The sequence below is a fragment of the Brachyhypopomus gauderio genome, chromosome 9, assembly GCF_052324685.1.
Source record: "Brachyhypopomus gauderio isolate BG-103 chromosome 9, BGAUD_0.2, whole genome shotgun sequence".
In the NCBI taxonomy this organism is placed as follows: domain Eukaryota; kingdom Metazoa; phylum Chordata; class Actinopteri; order Gymnotiformes; family Hypopomidae; genus Brachyhypopomus; species Brachyhypopomus gauderio.
The window spans coordinates 21,522,819-21,548,850 of NC_135219.1; the positions used below are offsets into that span (position 1 = coordinate 21,522,819).

The window sequence follows — 26,032 nt, forward strand, 5'->3', positions numbered from 1 at the left end:
CTCTGTCCTGTGTCCACTCAACTGCGTCCTCTCACCTGCGTAATCTCAACTGTGTACTCACCTGCATACTCTCTCCTGTGTCCACTCAACAACGTCTGCTCAACCGAGTACTCTCTCCTGCGTCCACTCAACTGCGTACTCTCAACTGCGTACTCTCTCCTGCGTCCATTCAACAGTGTCCTCTGTCCTGTGTCCACTCAACAGCGTCCACTCAACTGCGTCCTCTCACCTGCGTAATCTCAACTGTGTACTCACCTGCATACTCTCTCCTGTGTCCACTCAACAATGTTTGCTCAACCGAGTACTCTCTCCTGCGTCCACTCAACTGCGTACTCTCAACTGCGTACTCTCAACTGCGTACCCTCAACGGTGTCCTCTGTTCTGTGTCCACTCAACAGCGTCATCTCACCTGTATAACCTCAACTGCGTAATCAACTGCTTACTCACCTGCATACTCTCTCCTGTGTCCACTCAACAGCGTCTGCTCAACTGAGTACTCTCTCCTGCATCCACTCAACTGCGTACTCTCTCCTGCGTCCATTCAACGGTGTCCTCTGTCCTGTGTCCACTCAACAACGTCCACTCAACTGCGTCCTCTCACCTGCGTAATCTCAACTGTGTACTCACCTGCATACTCTCTCCTGTGTCCACTCAACAACGTTTGCTCAACCGAGTACTCTCTCCTGCGTCCACTTAACTGCGTACTCTCAACTGCGTCCACTCAACGGTGTCCTCTGTTCTGTGTCCACTCAACAGCGTCATCTCACCTGTATAATCTCAACTGCGTAATCAACTGCTTACTCACCTGCATACTCTCTCCTGTGTCCACTCAATAGCGTCTGCTCAACTGAGTACTCTCTCCTGCATCCACTCAACTGCGTACTCTCTCCTGTGTCCATTCAACGGTGTCCTCTGTCCTGTGTCTACTCAACAGCGTCCACTCAACTGCGTCCTCTCACCTGCGTAATCTCAACTGTGTACTCACCTGCATACTCTCTCCTGTGTCCACTGAACAGCGTCTGCTCAACTGAGTACTCTCTCCTGCGTCCACTCAACTGAGTACTCTAAACTGCGTACTCTCTCCTGCGTCCACTCAACTGAGTACTCTCAACTGCGTACTCTCTCCTGCGTCCACTCAACTGCGTACTCTCTCCTGCGTCCACTCAACTGAGTACTCTCAACTTTTTTTTTTTTTTTGGGCCCACCTCCACCCCCACATCTTTGGAGGACAACTTTGTTTTTATATCAAATAATAGATCAAATAATAACAATTCTGTATAATATAGTGCGAAATGATGACAATTATTGGGGTTAGGTGAACCATGAGAGGATAGAATATAGAAAAGAGGGGAAAAAAAGAGGGGGAGAGAATAAAAAGGGAAAAAAAACATATACATACATATATACAAATATATACATATATATACACACACATATACACATATACATATTTTTAAAAATAAATAAATAATTTTTAAAAAGTAAATATATATAAAAAAAAACAACCAGTTCATATGACGACTGTAAAGAAGAGCAGAAAGTGTACCCAAGACATATAGCACAAACGACTGTGATGTATGTGTATGTGTGTGTGTTTATGTGCAACACAAAAGTGCAACATAGGATAAATGTACAGAATGTACTTACCAGCAAGGGTAGAAACCTGCGACAACATTCCCCGAGAGGCCAGTTTGAATGAATTCTGTACTAGTGTTGTCAAAAAAATCGATACTGAACATTCTGAAATGGTACAATACTCGTTTCTCTTAAGTATCGATTCTTTTTACATAAAATGCGCTTTCGTTTGACCTACCCAAGCTGCCGTAATGCACAGGACAGTTTGTAATGCTAAAATGGCAGCTAAAGCAAACGCAGTGCTGTTGGATTCGAAGCAGATACAGATGGAAAACCGAAGGACATGAACAAGCCAGTTTGCAAGCGGTGCTTTTGGAACATTTCAACGAAGGGCGCTAAAGCCTGGTTGAGTGACCATAGCGCTCGACTCCGCCCACCTCGCGCGAACCTCCGCGAGCGGTGGAGGCGTTTATACTTTCCGCTTTGCAGTGTTGTCCGAAACTATATGTGGTAGTATAAAAGAGACACCCCTCAACAACAGGGGAATGAACACTTACCTGACGAATTTTAATGCTGCTTTGTGTTTCAGTGTGCTTCAGGTTTGAAAAGTGCTGGAATTTAGGCTAATGTACTTGAAAACGTTGAACTTGTAACTACTTTGTTTCACAACAAATATCTGTCTGACTGAACGGTCCTCTTGTATTACATTAACAAATACGAGCCTCTTGTAATTCCAGGACGAAACGAGCGAGAGCGTGAAGAGTTAAGATCGGGCGTTTTGAAAATAAACAACCATTAAATAATGTGATAAAAACGCAAACTCACAGGTTGAGGTTCGTATCAGTGCTGTTTTTCAACAGTAAAGCCTTGAAGTTCAGCGCAGCCTGTTGCCTGTGGTTGTTTATTTGTCCTTCGGGAGTTTCCATTCTGCGATGGGTCAATTCAAAACGAAGCTTATCCTTCTGTTTCGGTGTAGTTTTAATCTAGCTAGCTTCCTATAGCTATAACATCTAGCTAAAGACAAGAACAGTTTTAGTCGTCCAGTTTTATACGCTGTCAAGTATAAACAAATCGGTTGCCATGACGCCTGCAGTTTATGAATCTGATTGGCTAGCCAATCAGATTCATAGATTGTAGAAGCGAGACCCCCCCTCCCCCCACGCTTCATAAGGGAAGAAAGTATAAACAAATCGGTTGCCATGACGCCTACAGTTCATGAATCTGATTGAGTAGGAGACCCCCCCCCCCCCCCCCGCACACAGCGCCTGCGGACGCTTGAGACAAGATTTTCTGCCTCTTGTGCCTGTGAGACATTTATCTAATAACGTGTTTGATATTTTCAGGCACGCGTGCCCAAATCTCACCGTGTGCGCTCGACTGAGCAATTTGGCTCAGCAACTTTTCGTCACCAGCCAATTGGAAGCTCGCTTGGTGTCACATGACACTTCGGCGTTAACGCCGTTAACGGTCCACCACTAATCTAATTAAAGAAGTTGAACAAATAATAAATAACAACCATGAGATATGATAGTTAACATGGCTTATTACATCGAATTTGGCGATAGAACAAAAAAATAATAATTGAATCAATTCGGTGTCGTGAAATGTTTAAAACTCGACTAAAGACTTATCTGTTTAGTTTGGCCTTTGAATAATCTGTTACATATTTACCACATCACATATCTTTCTTCTCCGAGGTTCACTTGGGGAGTAACACTGCAGTTGAATATGGTGTGATTTTTGTTTCAATAGTTCCACAAAAGCAAAAGTAAATCCAAGAGCAGAAAGTATATGTTATGAATGCAAAACAGAAAAATATATATCAAAAGTATATTTTTAATATAATTGGTTATTTGAAACTTATTTTTGTTTGCATTTTGACAAGTTTTTGGTTCCATTGTTTTAGTTTGCTTCTGGAATCTCTCTTTGCTTCTGGTTCGTTTTTTGCTTCTGACTTTTGAAACACATTTCACGTGTGGGAGGGTCTTAGATGAAGGCGTTCCTCTGCAATCTCCATTGGTCACTGATTCCGGACTGACACAGAGCTCTGAGACCGCCTCTGGGACCAAGCCACGCCCACCCCACCAGCCTCTCAGCGTTTTCAAACATGGCGGAACGCGGTGGTTCTGTTTCACAGTAGCATGTAAACTAAGTTTTACCATAAAAGTTTATACAAAGGTTATAATTAATTGGTAAATGGTCTGTAGATATTGCAAATGTACACTGTATAATAACTACATTAAGCATGCTCACCAGCACGAGCTTTTTAAAATTTTAGTGAACTGGATGGAGAGAACATTGATGTGTGGAAGAAATATGAGTATTTGCAATATCTGGTATGGCGACGGACGGGGAGTGGGGGGCAGCTGGTGTACGAGAGGTGATGCCAAATATAGTAAAATCCATAATAGTAAAAAATACCAAAATTAAAGCCAAATACCAAAATTAAAGCAATACTGAAAAGTGGCCACCCTATATACAACCAGCTTTGTTCACTCACACTGTTTTTCAGTGTTCTGCAGGTACCACACACAAACACACATCACATGCATCTTGTGCTGTCCATATTTTATTAAGAAGTGAACAATATTCATTGAACCATTGAACATAGAGATACTAAACATAATACATGTCAGACATGACATTCAGACACTGTCCGACTCAGAGATAAAAACAAAAAGATTTTAACTTGGAGGGGTGCGAGTAAGAAGAGTAGTCCATTGAAACGCAGAGTGCGGATTAGTTTCCTTCTCACTTTAGACCCGCGGGGACGCTAGCGAATGATTCAGGAGGAGCGAGTAACTAGTCGCTACTATTGTGAATGTAGCAAAACGGTGACAGAAGCTACAGCAGCGATTAAATTAAAAATAATTTAAATGCTAGCTTTAAACACGCTCTTCCCTGTTGACTTCTCTCACGGTAATGTCGCGCTGAAAAATATTGACCTGTCTTGTCAATATATGGAGCCAGATCCGTAAACGCGAGCCGCTTTCGCCATTCCAGATGGCTCAGTCAAAACCATTATATCTTAATGAACCAATAAATAACATCAGCGGCAAAAATGAGTGTAAAAAATACCAGGGTTCATCATTTAGAACTACAAAAAAATCTTGTTTCTTATTTTACTATCTACCTATTTTTCATAAGAGTTTGTTTTACCGCAAAATACTTAAAAAACGGCGAATTTCGCCGCAAGGTGACAGATTTTCATGCCTGCATCCAGTTCACTAAAATTTTAAAAAGCTCGCGCTGGTGAAGTGTGCTAAATATTAACTGCCATGCTTAATGTAGTTATTATACAGTGTACATTTGCAATATCTACAGACCATTTACCAATTAATTATAACCTTTGTATAAACTTTTATGGTAAAACTTAGTTTACATGCTACTGTGAAACAACCACCGCGTTCCGCCACGTTTGAAAACGCTGGGAGGCTGGTGGGGTGGGCGTGGCTTGGTCCCAGAGGCGGTCTCAGAGCTCTGTGTCAGTCCGGAATCAGTGAGATTGCAGAGGAACGCCTTCATCTAAGACCCTCCCACACGTGAAATGTGTTCCAAAAGTCAGAAGCAAAAAACGAACCAGAAGCAAAGAGAGATTCCAGAAGCAAAAGACCTTACTGGGAAAATCCAAAAAAACAAAAACAATGGAACCAAAAACTTGTCAAAATGCAAACGAAAATAAGTTTCAAATAACCAATTATATTAAAAATATATACTTTTGATATATATTTTTCTGTTTTGCATTCATAACATATACTTTCTGCTCTTGGATTTACTTTTGCTTTTGTGGAACTATTGAAACAAAAATCACACCATAGTTGAAGCCTACAATACCAGTATCATTGCTCCGACATGGAATGAAAACCTGGCGTTCATCACAAGACATTTATATTGACAATATCAACACCCAGAACTTTCATTCTAGTTACCTTATACTTAGTCTGATTGTGTGATTTGTTTGTGACTTGTGTATTCGTCTGTATAATTTGTTTTTGTGTAATTTGTGTGTTAACGGGCCGCCCAATGGAGGATGGGTTCCCTTTTGAGTCTTGGTCCTCCCAAGGTTTCTGGTTTCTTCCTAATCCCCACCATCTAGGGAGTTTTTCCTTGCCCCTTTGGCTTTCTCATTAGGGATTTGGACCCATAGTATTGTTAACCTTGTAAATCCTGTAAAGCGCTTTGTGACAACATGTGTTTGTATATATATATATATATATATATATATATATATATATATATATATATATATATATATATATATATATATATATATGTATTTATATTGTGTATATATATATATATATATACAGCAAAATCAGCAGAGTTAAATGTTTGGTGTTGATGAAATATTTGAGAGTAGAGAGTCAATCTGACTATTGCCCGAGTTAATCCAACTCTGAACAGAGTCTCCTCTGTGGTTTTACTCCCAACTCCCAAAAAAACAGTGTCAAAATTAAGTGTTAAACAAGCTCTCCTTTAAAATAACTCTGAGATTGAAAGTACGTCAAGTTATCCTTTAAAATAACTCTGAGAGTGTAAGTACGTCAAGTTCTCCTTTAAAATAACTCTGAGAGTGTAAGTACGTCAAGTTCTCCTTTAAAATAACTCTGAGAGTGTAAGTACGTCAAGTTCTCCTTTAAAATAGCTCTGAGAGTGTAAGTACGTCAAGTTCTCCTTTAAAATAACTCTGAGAGTGTAAGTATAAGGAATGCCACCTGATCTTCCCTAACCAGCCTCACCTGCCTTTCATTACCACGCCCCGTTTCAGTCACACTTTTATACACCTTCCCCAGCACGTCTCAGTCGCGAAGTATTGTTGACTCATTGTTCAACATTGTTGTCATTGTTGACTGGTCATTCTCTGTGTGTGTGATTTATGTAAATAAAAGCGACCTACTTCCGCATTTGGATCCCTCTCCGCCTGGTCAATACGTTACATCAGCTTACATATTTCAGATCCTTTGATAAGTAGTTCTCCAATGAGAATGATAAAAGAGCTTGCATAGTGCCATATTGTTATATGTTGAAAATATGAGAATGTCATTCTGTATTTTTAATGGTTTTATTTTGTGATGCACATGTTGAAAAAAAATGATAAAACATTCGTGATTCTATTTTTCAAGTTAAATTGAATTAATTGCACACCCAAAGCTGCAGTATGCAAATCAATATCAGCATGGTAAATCAGTTGAGAAAAAATTGACACTGTAAGGTTATAACACTGGACTCTGGTGCTGAAAAGTTTGAACACTGAGTAGTGTTGCACAGTGGTACATTTTAACTCTTTTAAGTAGTTAAAAATAACTCTATTGCAGTGTAATTACTACAACACTTTGAAAAGTGTTGAAATAACACCCTGGGGTGTGGACCCATATAGACACTTTAAAAGTGTTGAAATTAACTCCCATAGAGTTATTTTGTGTCTTTCGAATTTGCTATATATATATATATATATATATATATATATATATATATATATATATATATATATATATATATATATATATATTTTTTTTTTTTTAATTTATTTATTTATTTATTTATTTATTTTAACGGCCCACCACTACTTTTGATGTATATTTGATATATATTTTTTGCATGTAGCTGTATTCTATCTAGTTAACTACTTACCAGGGGCTATGCCTATGCTCTTCTTCAACTTGGATTTAGCAAAAAACACGCACACTCACAGATAATTCATGCTAAAACAGTCAGATAAGTTAGTGCTAAATTAGTACTTTGCTTAAAATGGTCGGAGCAGTGTCCAGCGGTCGCGTGGTTTGAAAGGATGTGGAAGGGGTTTCAGAGAGGCCGGGATTGGAAGCTTATCAATCCCCGGTAGTAATATATGCCAGTCCGCCCCTGCTTAGACCCCACAAGTGGTGAAAAAGTATTTGTGTTCTTCCAACACAAGAACAAGGGATTCTGTATATCCATATAACATGCACTATTGCCTGTTCAGCTCGAAGGGGCAGGGTGGTAAAGCGAAAAAAAATCAAAGGATAATTATGTGATTATTATCTATGTGATGTTACTGTAGCAACACACAAACAACCTCGAAAAGGCTCCTAGTCGTCTGAAGAGTTAAACATCCCTCTCGGCGCATGCGTACTGCTGTTCTGTTGCGGAGACTTCGCACGCACTTGACAGTTGCGCCTAGACGCCGACACAACATCGCGCTGCTCATGATGAACTGAAGCGCGAGGACAAGCTGCTATTTTTAAATCCACAAGGCATCGTTTCATGTCTTTATACACCAAATTAACCTGGCCTTACAGTTGCAACCGGGTTGACACAACCGCAGTCTTCAGCGCACCTTACAATGTCAGCGTCCGGGTCCATCACGTCTGGTACGCTCCAAATGGAAGACAAACGTAAATGTATTTCTTTACTTTTTTATCAAGCGGTGCGGGACCATAAACCGGCGTGGATGCTTGAGGATATGCGCACGATGGAGATGTTTTATTGGGAAGAGAACGTGAACAAACGGAGTTACACCCCGTCAGAGGCACTGTTGTACGCAGTCGTGCACGATCACAAGGCTTACGCGAAATATTTGCTCAATCATTACTCCGACAGGGCTCTAGACATGCCAGGCGAGCGATTTTGCCGCTGCCCATCGTCGGCTCCGCATCTGTCGATGGCTGTCAGGTATGACAGACAAGACATATTGAAGCTTATACTACAAATGACTCATCGACTGCCCAGCCTGCGGTCGTATATGAACCGAGGTGAATGTTTCCATATGGAAGATGGCAAGACACCACTTCACCTCGCATGTGAACTTTTGCGCTTGGATGCGGTGGTACTTTTACTGGGCAGCGGAGCGTCACCTCAGGTCCGGGACCACAAGGGCATGACCCCCCTAGACGTCATCCTAGAGCAGCTCTGGACCTCCACGGTGAACACCGCTGCGAAAAAAACGTGCCTCGACAGCCTTTTGATGTTCATGCCCGAGGTTCGATTCAAACTAAAGAGCTCACTAGAGAAAGATCCGCAACGCTGGTCTAAAGTTCTGGGTGAGGAAAAATGTAACTACCTCATTGGAAAAAATCCGGCTCCCCTGTTTCTTATAGCTATGCAAATAATTGTTTCTCAACTACCCCCCGAGCAGTTCCCCAGCTGTCTTGATAAGCTTCCAATCCCGGCCTCTCTGAAACCCCTTCCACAGCCTTTCAAACCACGCGACCGCTGGACACTGGTCTGACCATTTTAAGCTATCTGCAAAGTACAAATTTAGCACTAACTTATCTGACTGTTTTAGCATGAATTATCTGTGAGTGTGCGTGTTTAATGAAATGGTTAATGAAATGGAAATCAATGAGCTACAGTAAACCTAAACCAAAATGCAGAATATTGTCTTTCTGTTTTCTTATGGGTAAATGAAACAATACAGGCAGTTTTAAAAATCAAATAAGATGATCATGTTTAGAATTTGAAACTAAAATGTCAAGCTATAAAAAGAATTGGTATTGGATATTGTAATACAACCTAGTTTCTGGTTGTACTTTCCATTTTCTTTCTTTCTTTCTTTTTTAAAGAAAGCAACAGAATGCAGCAGGTTGCTTACTCCCTGTTGTTTGTTATGCATGTGAGGGTGTTGCCCACTCTCTTCTAAAACTGTGAATAACAACTTTCTGGTATGGGCTGAAGCTGCTATAAAGCCCAAATGCAGCCAAATGCCTCATTACTGATCAACTGGAAAATCAGGTTGGTTTTACAAGACCCTTCTAGGGCCGAATGCTTTTAAAACCAGATCATTACAAATAGCCTTCACTTCAAAACACTGCATTGTTTTTGATTTGGGAATTGTTATACATAAAATATGCAAAACATTTAAGAGGTTTAATGTGTATTTTATCCTGTTGTCATTTTCTTTTATAACTGTTTATGTATGTGTGTATTTATGTATGAAGATGTACCTTACCGCAGACCAGGAGATAATGAGAATTGCATTAACTTACAGTCTTTTCTGACCTTTGGAATATTGACTGTAGTCAAGCAGTCTTGCAAACAGATTAGTCTGACAGGATTTTCACACTTGTTTGAGAAGGTTCTGGTGTTCATCAGAGAGTAGACTGTATAGGCTTCTACAATCTGTAGACAGGGGTTGTGTCTGGATGCCCTGCTATGAATAATGTGATTGGTTTAAGACCAGAGGCCTTTTGCAACTTTGCTCCAATTATATTAAGAATAATCATGGGCTACAAACACATAAGCGCTGGGTGGTACAAGAATCTCTGGATGAGGCGGTAACAGCTGAATCACATGTGCCACACATTTATCCATTTAAAAATAAATGATGCTGTTTACATAACAATTCACTGCAGACTGTGTCTTCATTATCAATATGTGACATATTAGTAACAAATACATTTACATGTGTGACTGTATAGAGTAGAATGGGGGTGATAAAGCAGAGCTTTTGAGAGAACAGGGACCCTTCAGGGCTTCAGGCAAAAAGACCCAGTTGACTTGACAAGTGGTGATCCAGTTGAACCGGATGTGTCATCTGGGTCGAATGTTTGCCTGCACTGGGATTGCTCTTTTTGGAAGTTATACCTGCACTGGGAACTTCTAGATCTGGCCTGAATATTAACTGGAAATATTTTAATTAGTAGAAGATAGGTAGCTCAATCACTTTAAACTTTATTCTACACATGATGCCTATGAAGGCTTCTTATGGTATAATTACATTTTATTTACACACCTATAGTATAAAACTCTTTTCTAGTGTTGATGATTTTAAATACACACTACTGCACAAAGAAAATAAAGCAATACTGCACATACCTTCACGCCTTCACTGTTACGTTTGGAGAGGTAATACACACAGTCCCAAGGTATATGGTCCACATTACATTAATAGTAATGCAACCTGTGCCTTTAGGAACAGTTTTAAAATATGAAAACACTGAATAGGAAGGTTATTGAAATAGATCCTGATTCAGAACACCTGATTTCCTTTAAATGGCTCAGCACAGACAGAATTAGGGCAGACAAGGGGCACTGAACAAATTGTAGGATGTGTTAAATAAATCTAGATGTTCAGGGCAGACTTCTGTACAATGATGATGATGATGATGATTATTATTATTATTATTATTATTATTAATAATAGTAGTAGTAGTATACTATAGAATGCAAAGTTAAAAGTACAAATGTCACTATTTATGTAAGGGGCCCTAACAAAATAATAGATGCTTAATCAACATACACGTCCTCATGATCACATCTGTGCTCTTTCTGTAGATTCCTCTTCCAGCCATAACCTAACACACCAGATCCATCTCATAAAGCAGTCAGAAGAAGGTCGGTTAAGGTCTGAAACTAATAATATCAGGTGGCTGGATTTACAGAAGCAGGACTTGGAGGTCCCTTTCAGCCTTAACCACCTCTCAACTGACGTCTCAGGGTGAGTTTCACCTTTAACCAGTAGATGGAGACATTTGTCGTATTAAAATTCCACATCCTATTTTCTCCAATTATCCCACAAGCCTGGTTTATACTTTCGCGAGCGACCGTAGCGCGCGACTCCGCCCACCTCGCGCGACCCTGCGCGAGCGGTGTAGGCGTTTATACTTTCGCGAACGTCGCGAGCGTCGCTGCAGTGTTCTCCGAAACGATAGGTGGCGATAGGTGGCAGTGGAGAATAAAAAACCCCTGCAAAACCGGGGAAAGAACATTTTTACCTGACCAGAGACCGTATATATACACGTCAGGCATCAAACGTAAATATGGCTTTGCAGTGTTGTCCGAAACGATAGTTAACAAATACGAGCCTCTTGTAATTCCAGGGCGAAACATGAGAGAACGTGAAGACGTTAAGATTGGGTGTTTTGAAAATAAACAACCATAAACTAATGTGATAAAAAAGCGAATTATTTCGATTCATTTCGAGTATATGTATAAATATTTAACTTAATTAAGTTTAACGTGAAATGGACCTTTAAAGTGACGTACAAGTGCTTTATTTCCACCTTGTATAGGTGTATGAACCCGGCAAACATGACTGTCCATCGCGGAGCCACAGCGATTACGTCATTTTCGCCGCGCGGACCCTCGCGCCGCTCGCGGCGCGTCGAGTATAAACCAGGCTTAATGAAGGCATTCTATCAAATGCTTTCCAAATTTCCTAATTTCACTTTTAGCTGGTTTTGCAGTCATAGAACTAATGCTCATAAGAAAGCAGTCTGTGAAGAATTAGACAGCCATCGTTTAACTTTAAGTTATACCAAGGCATCCAGAATGACTGGTAACCTAAATAAAGAAAGAAACAAAATAAACACAAACATTTCTGGGCACAATTGATGCCGCAACTCATCTCTAGCCTGCCCATTAACCCCAACCTGCAGTTTTCAATGTAAATGTAAAAAATGTCATATTTTGTCAATTGTGATTTTTACACCACAATCGAAATTTGTCAATTGGGAAGGGGTCTGACCTTGGAGTCAGTGTGAAACTGAACTGAAAGTATTTATTAATAAATAAAATTATATAAAGTCTATCTTGGATGTATAATGATACTCTAATCAGTAGTTATGAATAATTACAGTTATATTGAACCTGTGCTCATTTGTAATAACACAGAACATCGTTTGATTAAGAAATTAAGAAAGTTTTTTAAGAAAGAAAAACATATCGTTCAAACAGAAATATCTGCTCTCATGTTAGTTGTTGTTTGGAAACTATCAGGATGAACAAAAGCACAGCTCCGGGTAGAACAGAGATTTAATTGTAACAATAGCCATATTGTTCTAATTATTCTTCTCTGTATGTTTGCATTAGGAGGGCTAATGATTTTACAAAAGACAATGAGTGCATTAAGTGTATTGTGTTAGAAAGCCGCCCACATATTTTGTGTCAATTTTGACCCGATACAAATCAGCCTGAAAATACTCAAAAACAATAACATCTAGTGTTGTTACTCACCTCATAGCTAACTTAGTATGTATTTAAATCCATGTAAATACCATTTTCAATGTTATTTTGTTGAATCCATACACTTTTAATCTCACAATATACCACTCATTTCAATAAAATTAACTTTAAATTCATTATCGTCAATTTCCTGTAGTGAAGAAAGGGTGAAAAGATGTTATCTGAGTCTATTACTATACTATATATAACACACTACTATACATAACACACTGACCAAACCTTTCTTGTGGTTTCATTTATGTATGATCAATTTTAACCTACACCGAGTGACTAATGTAGGAAAAAAGAAACTTAAAGGTGAAACGAAACAATGTTTTCTTGGAAGACTGTGAGAGAGCAGAAGGGAAGAGACCACAGTGGCCTTGAGAAGAACAGAATGAGCCCATTCAGTGCAAAATGCAAGGCAAGCAGTTTTGAGATAAGCAGGCAGACAACTAGAGAGGAGCAGGTGGGTTTCGAGGGAGAGCAGCAAAGGTGGGGGAGTTATCGAAACGTAGGGGAGAAAGAGCATGAAAGGGAGGACATCGCCCAGCACGGGGGACTTTTTGCTCGGACACTGCTGAGATCCACTTGGGTTAGGTAGAGTTCTAGGCAACTAGCACCAGTGCACTGGAGAGTTTGTACCACGTATACTTTTTGTACTCACTTTTATTCTAAATAAATTTATCTGAAAATAACTTTTGGTGTTAAGACTTTGCTTGAGTCACTCAGTCAAAACCAATCGGATCATCAGGGCAGTGTTGGGGCCTATCTGGGTCAGGAGAAAATATCCCAACACTAGACAGATCCAATTCAATGGGCTTATTAAAAATATCAGTGCTAATTAAGTTCATACATTGTAATTATTGTAACGAGGTCTCACTCTCTTCTTTCCAACTTTGATCTAATTCCATCTGTACAATCCTTTATTTGTATAATCCAACTTACATTTCTGAAACAGTTAATGACTTTCTTCCTGGGATTGTCCTTGGATGTCTGATGTGAGATTCCTGTGATGCAATCATTAGTGTGTGTGTGGAATACATGCTGACTGCCAATGGGATGTTCCCAGTCATCACCGATTACTCAGAAGTTCATTTTCTACTTTATTCTTTTTTGTTCTTCTCTTCCATTTTTTTACTGCTTTTGTAATACAGCAGCAAAAATAAAAACCACACACAAAAAAACTAAAAGATCATATAAAGAAATAGATTTATGTATGTGACCTAACAAAAATGCATTGGTTTCCTGACAGAAAGCATAGCAGGTTTTGAAGAACCTCAGGCCAAACCCAGGAGCCACTAATGGTTTCATCAGGGAATACAAGCAAATGAGGTTAACCTGCTCCTCTGAACACTAATCAGTGTTCACATCCCCTTTGGCCAGTAGTGTGTCAGGTCCTTAGGAGGTAAAGAATACCAATACCTGTGTCACGCTGTAGCCCTAATGGACGCCTCTAGCCACAGAATGTGTGTGTAATAGCTCATGATGCAGTCAAGAAGCTTCTTCAGTGGAGCACCACTCCTGGGACACTCCTGCTCCTGAGGAGCCAACCTATTGCCATGGAAGGTACATTAGGAGATTGTACGTTCATGCTGTTAATTGTAGTTTATAGTAAAAGATGGACAGTAGAAATTCTGATGCTGCTTATCTCTTCTCTCACAGCTAATACAGTTGTGAGTCAACCACAGTTATGGTTGTAGATCTGCTTTACCAACATGCTACAGTTACAGCATTTTGCATCTGTGGCTCTTAATTGTAGTGTTAATTTTAAAATTTTAAATTTTTAAAAAAATTTTAAATATTTTAAAATGTGCCATTGGCCCCATTTGCATTCTGTTGGGTATGTTGTATAAACAGGACTATTCTTGTATTTGTGCGTTTTTAGCTTGTGGGAATTCTTTGTAATAAGAATGTTACTGTGGACAACCAAACATACTCCTCCTCTGATTTTGATAATGGATACAGTATTACTGTACAGTGCAGAAAAAGGAAGGTGATGGAAGTCAAATTTCTGCTCCTGTACTGAGTGAAGTTGTAACAGGGTTGCTGGACCTCAGGTAAACAGGGGTTACCGGGCAGGGTGCAGCTCTGGGTTATTGTCACTTGGAGGAAATCCTCTTAACAGGACCCAAAGGCTGATGAGGTGGATGAGGAAGTAAAGCAAAGAAAAGGAGAAAACCACAACCAAACTGGAGTTCAGCTGTATGGAGATTTCAAATTGGGACACAGGAAGTGGGGGAATCATGGCTCAAACCACCGCACAACTACTCTACAAGGAACACAAGATGGATGACTTTACAGGTCTCCTCATCATGTCCACGTGAGACAAAGGTTTAAACTAAAAGGGAAGGCCTTCATGGTTTAGGCAGGTTTGGACTTAAACCATGGTCCATGATAAATCAGAGGCCTTGACAGACACCACATAGCCACCAGAGAGGTGGAGGTAGTTGACAGGAAGACAGAGAGATACACAACTCAAAGGACTGAGGGAAGCTTTCCTCGGAAAGACAAACACAAGGGACAACTGTCCCTCACAGAACTCACAGAACAGGAAGAAAGAATACTCAAGAGAACCAGGAACCAACAATAACATTTAACAATAACAGTGTGCATGGTGACAATTACCAGTGTGCTGAGCTTTGCCAACCTTCAGTCTTGAACTCAAGTTGTGAAGGAAACATCCTAAAATGTTTTTCTTTTATAGCATTAAAAGAAATCCTCTTTACCCTAGTGGTCAAATCCAGGACACGGATGGCAAGGTAGACCACTAGGTGGCGCTAGGGAGCCTACAGAGGGGTTGGAAGGTGTGTGTGATGTGACGCATGTTATTTTAGTGGTTTGTTTTTTAACACAAATTACTAAATGTAAATTATATGTAAGGCTTAGAGTAGGTATTTACGACTTGGAGGTAAATGTAAGAATGCACATCAGATAAGTTAACCAGTTAGGCAGGATAATCATGACTGTAACACATCCCACCCCCTACCTGTGTTTTTCAAACGTCTTCCACTTTATGTCATAAAGGTGAGGTTATTCACGTGGTTAGTGATCAGATTAAATCTAAATAGATTATAAAGTCTATTGAAATAGCAAATCAGTCTATTCTTGGTTGTATCATCTGTAATTGCAAATGTTGTCATCTTTCTGTTGATAGATACTTGTGGAATCCGTGGAATATCTCAGAGAATGAAAATGACATCAAATATATTCTCTCAAACAGTGCTGATCATTTCTTTGTGTTGATAAAAAAAGAAAAATCAAATGTAGGCAAATGTTCACTGACAAGACATCTTATTTTCTTGATGAGCTTATGCTCTTACGTGTGCAGTTCATTCTATTAATGTGACCATCTGTGCATGCAGAGAGCTAAAGGATCTCAAATCTCCTTTATCCTCTCAGTCAATCAGCTATTTGAAGACTGTACCACACAGCTATGCGCTGGGATCTTTTTTTTGGTGAATCTCTGTGGAAAAAAATTGAATAAGGCATATGAAAACTGAAATGGCAACTAGAGCATGACAGGTGTGTTAGCAAAACCTAAAGAACTCTAAAGAGAAACTGCTTCTTTGCCCAGAAACAACAAGAGCATGCCAGTAATAACGGGGGTGGTGGACAGCAAGGACTACTAACACTCAGGTAATTTTAAACAGAAAAAAAACTAGAGCTCTACCTAGTCTAATCACTCTACTGTCTTAAGGATCTGAAATTGTCTGTCAAAATGGGTTGCTCACCTTCCAAAGGACAGATCTTTGCTGGATTATCTAAACAAGCCATGCATTTTGCATTACATGAAAACAGCAATGACTCTCTCTCTGGTGGGACAGTAATTCAGAGAGCAGAGACAGAAACTGTTTCACCTGGACAAATGTTGTTAGAAGAAGAAAACACGCTTGCGCCACTCTGTGATAAAGGATTCCCACTCTACAACATACAGGGTGACACTGCCATGATCATGAGGGAAAGTGTTGACGCAGAAGGCAATGCAGACTTACAAGGAGGATTAGTGACCCCCCAGAAGAAAGAAAGAAAAAACAATGAGAGAAGAAAGAAAAACAAAGGCAAAATTTGTAAGGGAAAAAACAGTCTTAGAAAAACTGTCCATATTATGTCAAAAGAAGATTGTTCAGAAACAATAGTGAGAGCTCAACATGCAGCCTTTGCTTATCTAAACCCTAATATCCTGAAATATGAGTCACTCTTGGGACTCTTGGACCAAGCAACACAGACTCGACTCTCCTTACAGCCTGTGGTGGCCCTGCTGACGTTACGCTATGATGAGATGAACCGCACCTTGGAGGAAATGGCAGACGAGGGCGAGAAGATGCTGGAAGAATATGGAAACCACGTGACCCAGCCACCAGCGCCCAGAGACGTTCCACTTAACTCCGGCAGACCTGGTGCTGACCCGTGCTCATGCGGCCCCCCTCTATACCTTCTCCAACAGATGCTTCAGCAATCGACCGAAAAGATGAGGCTCATAGGGGACTCCGTGAAAGGACTGGGGGACACGGCCCTGGAAGAGACAGCTGACTACTTTATGTCCCTCTCCCGACTGCTGGAACACAAGCTGGCGGGTAAAAGAGCGGCGGAGGGACGTGTGAGACGGGTGCTGGCTCAGGTAGAGGCGGCCGCCGGCCTGAGGAAGCCGAGCCCAGAGGACGGCACTCTGCACAGCGAGGACAGTGGCATCGGCGCTGACAACGAGTGCCACTGTGGTTCAGTGCGACTTCATCACCACCGGGAGAGCTTAGGGTCGAGAGCCAGCACCGGGTCATCATCTGGTTTTCCTGAAAGCAGAACATCTGATAGGCCTCAGTTTGATAGAGTTGAAGAGGGTGACGATGTTGATGACGATGATGATGATGATGACGATGATGATGATGATGATGACGATGAAGATGACGACGAAGATGACATGGGCGATGATTATGATGGTAATAAGGAAGTCAATGAGGATAAAAACAAGACAAAAGATGAGCGGGAGAGGACAGAATATGTGACAGGATGCAAGATGTCTGATTGGGCCAAATCTCAGTGTCTTCAGATTGGCCCACAGAATGGCAGGGCAGCCAAAGCTATTTTTGAAAGGGCCAATCAGAGAGAGAGAAAAATTGTAAGGCCGAAAACTACAGGCAGTCTTTTAGTATCAAGCAAAGAGAAGCACAAACATTACCATTTAATGGGCCTTTGGCGGTCACAATCAATGAATTGTTTATGCAGCAGAGTGGAAGAGCGTATGATGAACGTGCAGGAGAAAAGCCAGAAGGATGAAGAAAAATTCATGCAGCTTAGCAAAGGTTTGTCTGGGGGCGTGGTCCTCACTGGCCTTTGCAGGGAAAGCTTGAGAACACATTCATCTGGAACACAAAGGGCAGCACGATCATGGGCTCACCAGTGTGGAAGGAAAGGGACATTAAAAACTAGCATAGCACCTAGTTCACCTCTGACATTCACACCTGGACCACCAGGGAAAAATGTCGTCAAACAACTCATCAGTACATTTAGCCAAGGAGTGGATGACAAATGCACCCAAGATAACAGGCTTACGAAAATTAAGACAACGAGGAATTGTTTTATGCCAAACTTAACCAATAGTGTTGAAGGTGTTAAGATAAAAAACAACAGTTACTCAATTAATGAGAGACTGTCAAATAGGCCTGATGATATAGATGTGGACTGCCTTCCTCCACCTCCTCCTGAGCTACTGATGGACAACAATTTTGTTAGCAAAGAAGACCCTACTTGTGATGAGAAGGATAGCAAAACCCTCCATCATGGGTGTGCCTCGCAGAGACATTGTTACAGAGTCTCTCAACGTCTACGAGCCTCTTTGAACACAGTAACTGTGCTCCCAAACCGGCCCGGTTTTTCACAGGGCTCTGTAAGGATCCCAGACACCTGTCCAACCAGACAGGATGGCATGGCTGGAGTCCAGTCAGGGCAGGACTGTAAGCACCAAACTGGACTCGACATCGACAATGAGGAAGCAATCAGTATTTCCCAGCATTCTCGAAAGGTCATTAATCCGAAACACTCCTCTGACTCTCCAGACATGAAAGAGCCTCGTGATCATTGCAGCTTCAGGCTTTTAGCAGGGAGACAAGGAAGCAGAGCCCCAACCACTCCACCGGTCTCCAGAGTCCGACTCCCACCTTCACGTTCTTCTCTGCACCACAGGGTTCCAAGTCCTCCTGCTCATTTCACCCCATCCTGTTATATCAGTGAAAAGGGGGAACCATCCACGACACCACCAGTGCAGAGATACACCATGGGAGACAGTGATGAAGGTGCCATCACTCCTTCCCCTTCTTCCTCAGCATTTAAAGATGCTCGCTCTGTCTTTTGTCAAAAGACCCATTCAGGCCCTCAAACACAGACACCTTGCTGCAGGTCAACACTACCAAGACCATGGGGAGAGCCATGCAGAAGGACTCAGGCTGCTGGCTTGGCCCAGGCCTTTATGAGGAGCAGCCCATCGGGTCACATGACCAGCGTTACTGACCAGCGGCTGCTGCTACCCAATGCCATAAACAGTCAGGACAGGGAGCCCATCAATTTAACCAGTGAGAGGCTTATAGGAGCTGAAGGACACCGTGCATCTTGTTAGTGTGATGAATCATTGCATGTGGTCATTTTAGTGCAATTGACGCCACAAAGATTACAGCTACTAGATGTTCTGTCTATGTTAAACATGACGTTTAAAACCATAAAATATGTGACATAATCTTTAGTCTTTAAAAAGAGTGAGTTTTTAAAGAATTTGGCAGTTTTTAAAGAATTTGCAAATGTTGTTACATTTCAGTGTGATCCATATATCAACAATTAACTTTTTTTACATTACCAACTGGGAGCAATCAAGTGCTTATATTTTATGCTCCTTTCATTAACAATGTATGAAATTATGATTAAAAAAATAAATATTAAAATATGTATATATACCTATAAGCTCAAGACATTAATAAACAGAAGAACCTTAGCTATGCAGAATCTGTGCTCAAATGAATGTCATTAATTACTCTGATTAGAATAGTCTCAGTACTGTGCATAGACCAAAGTCCTGATTAGAATTAGTCTAGACTGCCATTTGCGTAAAAGAAAATCAATAAGTTACTTGAAAACTATCTATTCAATGATTTCCTCCAGTAAATGGTAGATTTGAGATACATTTGTAATTACTTAACAAAGTTGCTTCTAGATTTTTCTTTTTTAATTGATGCTTCATCACTGCAGTTTTAAGTGAATTAGGAAAAACACTTGATAAGACTGAGGTGTTATCTGAAGTATGTCAGCCATTACGGAGTGAAACAAATTCTTTAAGAAAGGAATAGGTAAAGAATTAAGGCTGATGTCACTGAGCCCGATAATGTCACTCGTCATCAGGGCCGGCGCCACGGGGGGGCGAATGGGGGCGTCGCCCCCTCAGGCGAGGTGTCCCGCCCCCTCAATGTAAAAAATAAGACCCATTTATTTTACAACAATCGCTACATGGTGCCCCCTCGGCCGCTCGACAATCGTTACACGCACCCCCCCCCCCCCCCCCCCCCTCAACAACTTACGTTCGCCCCCCCGAAATTTTCTGACGCCCCCTCACTTTATATGTTCTGGCGCCGGCCCTGCTCGTCATCATCCACTTTTTTGCTCATGATCACTGAACACACCTGTCCTCCATTATCATGCCTGTTTAAACCTGTTTGTTCCTTTAGTTCCCTGCAAAGTATTGCCAGCACTACCATGTGTGTACTGACATGTACTGGCATTCTCCATGTACCTGCTTTCCTGCTTTGTTTATTCTCTTTTAGATTGGTAATGGATTGTAAATTCGCCAATGTTGGAGAAGATTGTTTTAGTTTTCACTTAAATATATTGAAAACATGCAATGTAACTTCGTAGATTTCTTTGTCAATCTGAGGTTTTGTTTTACGCCATCTACATTCAGCCGTCCTACAATCTTTCTCAAAATCTGAACTGCAGAGGCCTTTCTCCATAGTGCTTTCTGTTGGACTGGAATGGCATTAGCTTTAACTGGAGCAATCTCATCCATAACACCAACAATGTTTGACTCAAAGCTGTTCAGCAGAGCATTGCCAGATTTGGATGGTTTGTATGGGGCTATGCACATTTTGCTCACCCAATGTGTATCCGTGCCATCATTTATATATCTCTTTTTTCAAACTCACAATGGGTCTTGAGTTGAGTGGCCCATGAATCACAAGTACACAGAAATGACCTGACGAAGCTACGTCTTTAACAGAGGCTGACATGTGGAGACCTTTTGAAATAATGAAATCCAAATACAAATCATGATGTGAACTCCCAGCCACACGCTGAGAGAGCCAAACAGGGTATAGAGATCCTTAGCATAATTGTCCTTAGAATGATCAATGTGTATTTCAAATTCATGGGGAAATTGTGGAATATCGCATATCTACATTTGGTGTTCTCTGCACACCTGTTTTATGAATGGCCTCTTTTATGAATATTATATTTGGTAACAGGACAAGTGAGCATTTACACTTACATATTGCATTAAAGTAACAAAAATCATCCAGTTATCACCTAGTAACAAGACATTGTTCTTCTAGGAAAAGTGGATAGCAATTCTATTCAGCTGTAAAATGCATGACTGCCTGTTCAGAACAGGTAAAGCCCCACAGAGCTGATATACCTCAACAGTAACAACAGACTAATTTATGTACAGCAAATTTCTGAAACATTCAAAGAGTCTAAAAATATATGTGAGAATCAATTAGCATAATGCAAAATGTTAAAAGTGACCTGAAGAAAAAAGTTGTAACAAACACTGTGAACTTAAAAATAACATTTGAAAAAATTGGTATATAGAGTTCAAGAAATTTTTTTTCAAAAACAGCTGACACTTTGCATACTCTATGAGATTTTTACAAGGTTATAGGGTGTTGATGTAAGACTTGTGACATTTACAAAAAATCTCAGTTTTTTTTTTTAACTGGTGAACTGAATGCTTAGACACACAAGACCATAATGACAAAACACCACCCTGAATGTAATCTCATTAAGAGCCCATGTGAAGCTCTGTGTAATCCGAAAATAAACCCACACCCACTTTCTACCGTTCAAATAGCTGGCCTATATAATGACAAAACACCCACTACATCAGCGGTCACCAGCTCCAGCTCTGGGGTTTGGAGATTTAACAGAAAATCTGATGAACTGGGAAATCACTGTTTCTGACTCCAACTTTGCAGCATTGCAGACTGAAAAAAATGATCTTAGCACTGATTTCTTGTGTGTTGCGTGGTCTCTCTCTCATCTATGCTCTTTTCTAGGAGAGACCCAGCCTCGGTAACTGAAATGTCTTGACAATCTGAGCAGGAGATTCAACCCACTTGTTCTGCAGCAGACCCTTAGAGCACACTGCATGTGTTAAGAGTGGAGGAAGACGAGCCAATGGGTATTAAGGATTAGCAAGATTAAAGCCTATCTTTTCTTGTTGTGTGTCTTGCCTGCAATCTTGAGCAGGTATACTGTGCTCACTTGCATATTGAGAGAATTTACAGGTAAAACACTGTCTAAAATGAGGCAGACTGTAATATTCATATACATTTTGATAACTGCAATAAACCTGCAAGAAACAATTTTTAAAAATATTTTAAATCCCACTTTATACTCAAAAATAAATTCTCAGCCAGCAAACAGGAAAATCTTAGAAGACTTAGTCATTAACAATTGCTGTCTTGAGAAAGGCTGAAAAACATAATAAACACATCTTGTAATAGCCATTTTAAGTGGTACTAGATTAAGTTAGATGAAGTACTATGCCATTTAAGCATTTCAACTGTGAAATACCAAAAATTATGTTAATCATTATTTACAATTTTATGTAAGTCTATCACTATTATCTGTGATACATAAATATGTAATTGAGCTCCATGCTGGACTTTGAATTTCCATTTTATTTACTTATCTAAAAGAAGAAAACAATGGTTAATCATAGGCTATAATATACTTTTTGTACATGTCAAAAGAATGAAAAAGTTGAAAAATGTGAAAAAAATCTTAATGATTCTGCATTTTTATCTGCACTATTAAGTAAAGCTTTCAAACTCATTAGTTCAGAATAACAATAATAAATATAGCCGCAAGCGGCAATTGCGGGTTCACACACGAAAAAGCAAAAAAGTCCAAAAAATAGGCAAAATGATTCAGATCAGAAGTAAATCACATGCTGACATAACTGATATAACTGGCACGACTGGAATGACTTCACTGGCATGATGAACAAAAATAACATGACTGATATGACTGACAACTGGCATGACTGGAATGAGTGACATGACTAGCATGACTGTAATGACATGACTGATATGACCGACATGACTTATGACTGGACTGACATGACTGACATCTGCTTGTGTCAGAAAAGGAGACACAGAAATAGCACATCTGGCTAGGGTTGCATCTATGTGAACAATATAGGAAGGCCTGCTTGTGTCTATACATGATTGGGCCTGTATATTACCAACAGAGAGAGATTGAGGGAGCCAGAGACTATGCTTTGTTAATTCACTCCTTGCACACCTTGCACGCCTAACATGACTGTCCGTGTATTCAAAGTATGAATGTGGACTGACATGACTGATATGACTGGACTGAAATGATTGGCATGACACGACTTACATGACTGGCAGAACACGACTGGCATGACTGACATGACTGATATAACTGACATGACTGGACTGACATGACTGGCATGGCATGCCTGATATGACTGATACGACTGACATTGCTGGCACGACTGACATATACTATACATATACTATAAATATGCATACAAACTATACATACATTTAGGTAGAAGTGTGTGTGTGTGTGTGTGTGTGTGTGTGTGTGTGTGTTTGTGTGTGTGTTTGTGGTAGTGTATGTTCTGACATTAATCAGATTAAGCAAATAAAGTCACCCAATGTCAATTGTCTTGAATCTCAAGAAGATATGCAGGGGCCCATGGGCCATATAGGATATGAGCATTGTTTAGAGTAAATAATTAACCTTGGATTTGAATACATGTCGCGTGCTCTGAAGTATCAGTGTCCATTTAACTGGCTTATGAGTCAACAAGGCCCAAAAGGTCACAAAACATTGTAATGGCAAAACAATTCAGATAATAGATCTAAATCACTTGCTGAGATTATCTTAGTGTGTCTTTGGATGACAAAAATAAGCTAAACATCAGTTAGTGTGTTGGAAATGGCTAGAGAACTGTGTATATGAAGCATAATTGTAGTCCTGTGTGTGAATGTGTATGGAGAAAAAAGTTAAATATCTGTGTGTGTGTGTGTGTGTGTGTGTTTTAGTCAAAGAGTAATGGGTATACATGGCTAGGGCAGTGTGTATGTTAAACCTATAAGTAGGTGTGTGTGTGTGTGTGCGTGTGTGAGAGAGAGAGAGATAGAGTGTGTGTTTTCAAAAACAGAAGCTAAACGTCAGTTTGTGTGTTTGTATCTGGGTTACTCATAGAGAAATGGGTAGGTATGGCAAGGGCAGTGTGAAAGCTACAGAGGCCTGTGTTTTTGTAAGTGCATGTGAAAGAGAGGGGGGGGAGGTAAAGCCCATGGGTTGTAAAGTGTTGGAAGCATGGGGGAGTGTGAGGGGAGTGGAGGAGGGGGGGGCAGAGTGTGTGAGAAAGGCGCGTGCGTCTGTCTCTACTTCTCCCTCCACTGCTGAGTATGGAAAATGAAAATATTCACTGTAGAGCTGTTTGTGGACGGATTTGGCTCAAAATTGGCACATCGCACCACAATGGTCATGTGAATGTGGATTTCAATTTCCATAACAATCAGACATACTATGGCGTAGTTATTGAACTGGGAATTTGATGTGTTATGATGGTAGCATTGTGATGCATATGAAAAATATTAATTTGTCAAAAACGTAGGATTTTCTCGCTAATCTTAGCATTTCAGAGTCTGCTGAGTATTACAAGGTGTGATTTAAGGTGATGGAGTTAAAATGCTAGGACTAGTATGAAAATGACAAGTTATATATATTTGATGATAGTGAAAAAGTGGTACATTTTTGCAAAGCACATGTAATTACAAAGTTACTAGGAATTCTGCATACAATCATATGAGTCCAAGCATTTCTTGATAAGTGAAAATATGTAGGAGAAATTCTGGATTTCTAGTATAGCGCCACCTAGTGGTGCAATTCCCTTCTAACATGAGTATGTCTTAGAGGGTGTGTACATGAACATACCATGTCAGTTTCATGTGTATGTACCTATGGTAAGTCTGTCAAATGGCCAATAAATTCAAATTAAAATTAATTGGCTTATGGCGGCCATGTTTTTTGAGTGATGAGGTCATCATTGTGTGTCTTGATACCACTTGACCCCATGATGATGCCTGTAAAGTTTTGGCTTGATGTGACTAATGGTTTCTGAGAAACAGTTTTTCCCATGTTATAGCGCCCCCTATTGGACAATCGTGGCCAGCTTTGACCTGTGACCTCCGAGTCATGTGCCCTAACAACTGATAAATTTGCATGAAGATTGGTCAAAGCATTGTTGAGATATAGCTGCTGAAGTAAATTTGGCCACGCCTCAGAGCTATTGATTGACATGTGACAGCCAGGCTGTATGGAAATGTCACAATGTTGGCGATAAGTTTTGATAATGAGATTCTTCTGAGTAGTTTGATACCAAGATTGTGGTGATCAGATGAAAAACCAAGGAGTAGCAGGCAAAAGTAGGTTTTGCATATTATGCAAATTAGCAAAAAATCTAAGTAGGCGGAGCTTCATAGTTGTATATGAAATGTCCTATTGAATTGAGCCAAGGAATGCATAGGAAGTGGAATTTTGTTTCTATGACTTATGGTATGGGAGATATGGGCCAAAAAGTCACATAGTGTGCTATAGCGCCACCATCAGGCCGATGTGGGTCCCTATAAGTGTGTGTGGTCCTTTTGACCTAGAGAACAAGTTTGGCAAGTTTGGTGTGTCTAGGCCTTACGGTTTAGGCTGCAGCATGATTTATAGACAGCAAAATGGGAAGAAGAATAATAAGAAAAACGCTAACAATTACAATAGGGTTCCCACACTATGTGTGTGTGAACCCTAATGATTACTTATATATTATTAACTGAAGGTCAAAGCAGGGGTCACTCCAATCTATTTCAGATAAGACGTTACTATTTTAATAGCTTCTGTTGTAGCCTTTTACAGGAATTTCAATGTCATGTCAACACTTTAAAAGATCTGTTTTCATTTCTGTAAAAATGTTTTAAATGGAAACGTTAATGCCTGTACCACATTAACATTTTGAGTATGCTCATTTGAGCTTCACACAGTAAGTTAACAGATGAACATAAACGTTAAAGGAAAGAATGGGATTGTGATCACAAAATTAAGCCTTGAATAGCGCCTGCTCCATAAAGGTCTCTGCAGATCGGAGAGTGGGCGTGACTAAAGGTTACTCCTATTGGTCCAAGATGCTGTCAATTACAGAAAGAGACGTAAAACGCTGTTGGTGTTTCGCCGTGGTGGCTAATACTGTCAA

General features: G+C 40.3%; 1 protein-coding gene across 1 annotated transcript; it reads left to right on the forward strand.

Annotated features, from left to right (window-relative positions):
- Nucleotides 1–7,684: 7,684 nt before the first annotated feature.
- On the forward strand, nt 7,685–9,898 carry LOC143523443 (ankyrin repeat domain-containing protein 9). The gene has a single exon (XM_077017898.1). It carries the CDS (start codon nt 7,898–7,900, stop codon nt 8,780–8,782), a length of 885 nt encoding a protein of 294 aa, XP_076874013.1. The 5' UTR covers nt 7,685–7,897; the 3' UTR covers nt 8,783–9,898.
- Nucleotides 9,899–26,032: the final 16,134 nt, after the last annotated feature.